General features: G+C 51.8%; 1 protein-coding gene across 1 annotated transcript in view; it reads left to right on the forward strand.

The window, feature by feature from the left end:
• The window catches only part of CRISPLD2 (cysteine rich secretory protein LCCL domain containing 2), an 84,378-nt gene that overhangs the window by 46,772 nt on the left and 31,339 nt on the right, over positions 1-6,267 (forward strand). The window contains exons 7-8 of the mRNA XM_017543636.2: positions 1,748-1,891; positions 3,482-3,542. Of these exons, the coding sequence (XP_017399125.1) occupies positions 1,748-1,891; positions 3,482-3,542 (205 nt within the window). The remainder of the gene's footprint in view (positions 1-1,747; positions 1,892-3,481; positions 3,543-6,267) is intronic.

Genomic DNA, 6,267 nt, shown 5'->3' on the forward strand with positions numbered 1-6,267 from the left:
TTTGAGACAGAGTTTCACTCTGTCACCCAAGCTGGAGTGCAGTGGCGTGATCTCGGCTCACTGCAACCTCCGCCTCCCTGGTTCAAGCAGTTCTCCTGCCTCAGCCTCCCGAGTAGTTTACAGGTACCCACCAGCATGCCCAGTGAATTTTTGTGTTTTTAGTAGAGATGAGGTTTCACCATTTGCCCAGGTTGTTCTCGAACTCCTGATCTCAGGCATTCCTCTGGCCTTGGCCTCCCAAAGTGCTGGGATTACAGGTATGAACCACCACGCCTGGCCCTGAAACTTGGACTTTAATCCAAAATCACTAAGAGACCTGCGAGGGTGCTCTAGTTATTCTCCTTGAAATTGTTTTCCCCCTACACATCTATTACCTTTTTCGTTTGGGGAGCTTGGAGGCCACAGATTTCCAACTCTGGTCCAGAGACATCTGTTGCAGCATGGGAGGTGCCTGCCGTAAATAACGGTGTGAAGGGGGCCAGCAGAGATGCTCATGAATTTGTCCTTGATCAGGCAGCTCAGGCAAATGAAAATAGCAGTCAGTTTATTTGCTTTAGCTGAAATTTACAGATGGGTCTCCTGGTGGTCTAATTGCAGATGCTGGTCAGGAGTTTCTAGTTGTCTTTTGGGGTGAAAACTGGAAGATAAGCTAACTGAGGTTTAATAAGTGCAAACTGTTTGGTTAATTAAAATGTTTAAAACATGGGTCATGCTCATAGTTGGAGAAATAGTAATATACAGTGTCCTTGAGTGAGGAAAAGATGGGGACCTGCTGAACTCCTTTTTTAAAAACCAGGAGTTGGGCCTTTGGATAGTTCTACATGTTGAGTCTGACATTATTGGGCAGCAAAACTCTAATACAGAAGATCGATTGAGCTGGTTAAGTGGCCCTGACTTGCAGGGGGAGAGAAGGGATGGACATAAGTGTGCTGGTGTGAGGGGCAGTTGGGTTCTCAGGGCACTGACGGTGGCCTTTGTGCGTCGTGATGAGGAAGACCCCCTCCGCCAGTGTAAGCCCGAGGCATGGGACCGCCTGGGAGACCACTATGGCTTTGGGCCGGTGGTCGAGGCAGTTTCTTCTTCTTTTTTTTTTTTTTTTTTTTTTTTTGAGATTGAGCTTTGCTCTTGTCACCAGTGCAATGTCGTGATCTCAGCTCACTGAAACCTCCACCTCCTGGGTTCAAGCAATTCTCTTTCCTCAGCACCCCCAGGTACCCAGGATTACAGGCACCTGCCACCATGCCCAGCTAATTTTTGTATTTTTAGTAGGGACAGGATTTTGCCATGTTGGCCAGGCTGATCTCAAACTCCTGACCTCAGGTAATCCTCCAACCTCAGCCTACCAAAGTGCTGGGATTAGAGGCATGAGTCACCACGCCGGGCCTAAGGCAGCTTCTTGAAGCTGCTTCCTAGGGCAGAGGGTCAGGTAGAGGAGGAGATGGGACAAGAAACCATTATGATAACCCAGGTGTGGGCACGGGGCCTAGTAACCTCTGGGCAGCCTGGCTGATCGTGGGTCCAAAGCAAACACAGTGAGCAGAAAACGTCCCCGTCTCATCTGGGCTGGTAGAATTCCACCTGGCCAGTTCTGTTCTGAAATGTAACTTTGTCTTTGCCACTGAAATGATTCTTTGTAAAACCAAACCTCAAACAAGTTTAGTTTTCAAATGGCTTTTTTTTCCCCCAAAGTGCGTTTTTGCTGAATCCCAGTGTGTGATTTCTCTTTTCCTTCCTCTCCTCTATTAAGAAGAGACCCACACCCCAAAACCTGAAACAGACGAGATGAACGAGGTGGAAACGGCTCCCATTCCTGAAGAAAACCATGTCTGGCTCCAGCCGAGGGTGAACAGACCCACCAAGCCCAAGAAAGCCCCCGCGGTCACCTACATGAGTGAGTCCCGGCCATCGTCCGCTGCCGCCTGCCCTCCCAGCCACCTCCAAAGGGCACGGGTGCCGGGAGGAGGGCAGCTAGTGGATTTAGGTCTCCAAGTCCACAAACGGTGGGGAACAGGGGGCGGCGAAGCTCATGGGAGCACAACGTTTTTCAAAAGGGATATTTTAAAGTCATTTCAAAAGCAAGCATTATAGGAGTCGCGCTTGGGGGGCATTGTTTTCCCCCAGGCAGGTATTTTAAGGTTAGACCTTCCCTGGTCCTTTCACAAGGGCCCTGGGCTGAAGTCGGGTTCCTCTGGGAAGTGCTGACCCTGCTGAGGGCGGCGTCCATCCTGGCTCTGGCAGGCTCCCCTCATCCCTCACCGGGTCTCGGCTCTGGGACTCAGTGGGCTCATCCATGAAGTGGGGGCAGTGATGCCGCATCAGGGTTGCCCAGAGGGTGAGTTGAAGCCACGTGAGTCACCCGGGGCCAGCTGAGGCCTCCCTGTACATTGAGATCACTGCAGAGTTGCCTGTAATTCCCCGAGAGATATTTCCCCCTCCCTGAGACTTCTGGGAATCCCCCAAATATCGACTACTCCCCTGCTTGCCTCTGGCCTTTGGGCTCCCCAGGCGCCTCAGCTCATCCAGCTTCTGTTCCTGCGGCCTTCACCTCCCCAGGGTGGAGCTCAGCTCCCCGTCCAACCCCAGACACCACTGCGGGGCCTTGTTCGCAGCACCCCTTTCTGCAGGCCGGGGCCGCGGAGGGGCGTTTTCACTCCGGCGTGGCTGGAGGCCTGGGCTGGATGCCCTTGGCTCTCTCCATTTGCCCCCCAAGCCTCAAAGGCCCTCCACCTGGCCACTGTTTGAGGAGCAGCCTCACACTCACCTCCTCAGAACCCTCTTTTCATAACTACCCTCTCCCCGGCCCCACCAGTCTCTCTGTCCTCTTCAAATGTCTTTGCCTGTGATATTGAATCATCCTGTAGCTTGCTTTCACCAGGAGATGTCCTGAGACCCTTGTCTGTCCAGGAGTTCAAAACGGCGCCATTGTTTCTCTTAATAACATACAATGTTTAAGTCCCTTTTCAGACCATAAGAGGACTCCGAGACTCTGATATGTCCCCATAAAATAAAGCAAAAAGCTTTGCAAAAGGCCTCTTGGCAGTGGAGGAGATGACTCCAGTGAGCCTGGCTGGGTGTCCCGCCCCACAGGCTCGGAGCGGGGCCCTCTCTACCCCTCATCAGTCCTGCCCTGCAGAGCCCTGTGGGACCGCAGGCGCATAGTGTGTGCACGCACCCTCCAAGGCCAGGTTCACTTTCTCACTCAGTGCTCACAAAAGCCCTTGAAGGCGGGTTATTGCCACTGTCCCGCTTGTTCATATGCAGGAAATGAACCTCAGACAGGGGAAGTAACTTGTCCATGGTCACGCCGCTACTGTAAAGCGGTAGGCCTGGGGTCTGAGCCCTGAGCCCCCAGTGGAAGCCTGCAACTGTCAGGCAGGGCCCTTGCTCTTAGGATAGCAGGGATTGGATTACAGAATGTTCCGGTATGTCCCTCAGCATGGGGAAAGGTGCCGTGATGTGTGTTTCTGCATTTCTCTCCTAGCGCAAGTCGTCAGATGTGACACCAAGATGAAGGACAGGTGCAAAGGGTCCACGTGTAACAGGTGAGCCGGGCCAGGCTGGGCTGCCCTGCCGTTGCTAATTTATCAAGCTGCTCTCAGCAGGCAGAGCAGGAGTTAGGGCTGGGCAGTGTCCGGGTACGTGTTGGCCTCGGGCATTGGCAGATCCTATGGGACTGCTGCTGGATCTGAGCAGGGCTGCCCCCAGTGGGCCCCACCGGACAGATGGGCCACCGGTGTGTCCCCTGTGGTAGGTGAATAAATCCATCTAGCTGATGCAGTCATTCACATGATGAACGCTGTCTGCCAAAAAGAACGAGTTTGGGCCGGGCCTGGTGGCACACGCCTGTAATCCCAGCAGTTTGAGAGTCCAAGGTGGGCAGATCATGAGGTCGAGAGATCGAGACCATCCTGTTCAACATGATGAAACCCCATCTCTACTAAAAATATAAAAATTAGCTGGGCTTGGTGGTGCATGCCTGTAGTCCCAGCTACTCGGGAGGTTGAGGCAGGAGACGTGCTTGAACCTGGGAGGTGGAGGTTGCAGTGAGCCGAGATCGCACCACTGCACTCCAGCCTGGTGACAGAGCAAGACTCCATCTCAAAAAAAAACAGACAAAAGAACGAGTTTGGTTTGGCTGTGTGACTGCAGGCTGCTGTCTCCGGTAGTAAGCAGCCAACAGGTGCAGCCGCCACTCGCACGCCCTCAGGGTGGAGGCGGGAGAACCGTGCCATTGGGAGAGGCGGCCTTGCTTGTCTTCCTACAGATTCTGGCGTCAGTTTGCTGAAAGCTGAATTGAGTTATTTAAAGCCCACGTTAAAAAGAGATGGTGGAATCTGCGGTTTTATATCGCAAGGATTTGGAATTTGCTTGCCAGGAGAACACTTTAGTTAGGTGTCGGCAGGACGGTGATGAGATGGAGTGGAGCAGCCGGGATGACGTGGCTCAGTGCACTCATGTGTGTTGCCGTGGTGACAGGAGCCTGATGGATCAACAGTCAGCGGTGGAGTCACCGTGCCTAAAACCTCGAGCTTAGGGTTAGGGTGCCATTGGCGTGTCTCTGTGCTGGGTGAATTGGGAGGAAGCAGGCATCGCCTGGCAGAGGCATCCACCGTATGCACTGCCACGTCCGGGGCTGCTGAGGAGCTGGAGTTGTCCTTTCGTGGTGATGCGTCTTTCTGAACGCTCAACACATCTTGAGAGCGTCACACCTTCGTAGTACTGAGTTGAAAAAAGTGAACGGGTATTGGAGAACGTTCCTTACCAGACAACATCGAGGCAGTTCCAGAGTTGGGCTGGGCGGGGCACTCCCCGTGCAGGGAGAAGGCTGTTAGAGGCCGCCCGTCAAGAAATGTCACTCAGCCCCAATCTGCAACTGTGGGACCATCCCCAGTCTTGCTGTAGAAGCCGCCCCACAGTCTGGCATGCCTCTTTTCTGTACATGGTGCTTTTACAAAAACAATAGTCAGTGGGCTTTTTTATTTCTGACTTGAAGCGGTATCCATGCTCATTAGTAATGATTCGGGAAAGCAAATAACAACAACAAAAAAGTAGAAAGAAAAAAATACGTACCGGAACCTCATCAAGACCAGCAGCAATTGGGCATGTTTCCTTCCAGTCCTTTTTTCTGTGTACAGATGAGGCTAATGCTGTTTATGTATTTTCTGGTCTTTTTTTTTTTTTTTTTTTTTTTAAGTCAGAGTCTTGCTTTGTGTCCGAGGCTGGAGTGCAGTGGTGCCATCTTGGCCCACTGCAACCTCTGCCTCCTGGGTTCAAGTGATTCTCTCACCTGAGCCTCCCGAGTAGCTGGGACTACAGGCACGCACCACCACAGCTGGCCCGTTTTTTGCATTTTTGGTAGAGATGGGGTTTCACCATGTTGGCCAGGTTGGTCTCAAACTCCTGACCTCAGGTGATCCGCCTGTCTTGGCCTCCCAAAGTGCGGGGATTACAGGCGTGAGCCACCACGCCTAGCCTGCTTATGTATTTTCGCTTAGTATTTTCCAAAGTCACTAAATACGCCTCACATACTTCATGCTCAGTGGCTGCGTGATACTCTGACACACAGCTGCACATGACCATGTTTAGCCATTGCTTTGCCACCTGCTGGCTAACTTCCAGCTTTTCACCATTATATGCAGCTGTGGCCAGGTGTGGTAGTTCACACCTGCAATCCCAGCACTTTGACAGAACCGAGGTAGGTGGATCACTTGAGGCCAGGAGTTTGGGGCCAGCCTGGCCAACATGGTGAAACGCTCTCTCTACTAAAAATACAAAAATTAGCCAGATGTGGTGGCACACACCTATATTCCCAGCTACTGAGGAGGCTGAGGCATAAGAATCGCTTGAACCCAAGAGGTAGAGGCTGCAGTGAGCTGAGATCGCGCCACTGCACTCCAACCTGGGTGACAGAGCAAGACTCTGTCTCAAAAATTAAAAATAAATAAATAAATAAACAGTTGGGATATGCTTGCAGGTCTGGCTTTCTGACTTTTTGCTTGGAATATATATTTGCAAGGGAGACTGAAGAGCTAATGGATATGAACGTTTAAGGCTTTATTAAAGGTTTTCTTAAGCATCAGAGTGATTTATACTTCCATGAACAACAACACCGTCATTGAGTTTTACCCTATTAACAAGTCCTTGCAGGTCAGGCATGGTGGCTTGTGCCTGTAACCTCAGCATTTTGGGATGCCAAGGCGGGTGGATTGCTTGAGCCCAGGAGTTTGAAACTAGCCTGGGCAACATGGCAAAACTCCCAAAATTAGC

The sequence above is a fragment of the Cebus imitator genome, unplaced genomic scaffold (genome assembly GCF_001604975.1).
Source record: "Cebus imitator isolate Cc_AM_T3 unplaced genomic scaffold, Cebus_imitator-1.0 Scaffold159, whole genome shotgun sequence".
NCBI lineage: Eukaryota > Metazoa > Chordata > Mammalia > Primates > Cebidae > Cebus > Cebus imitator.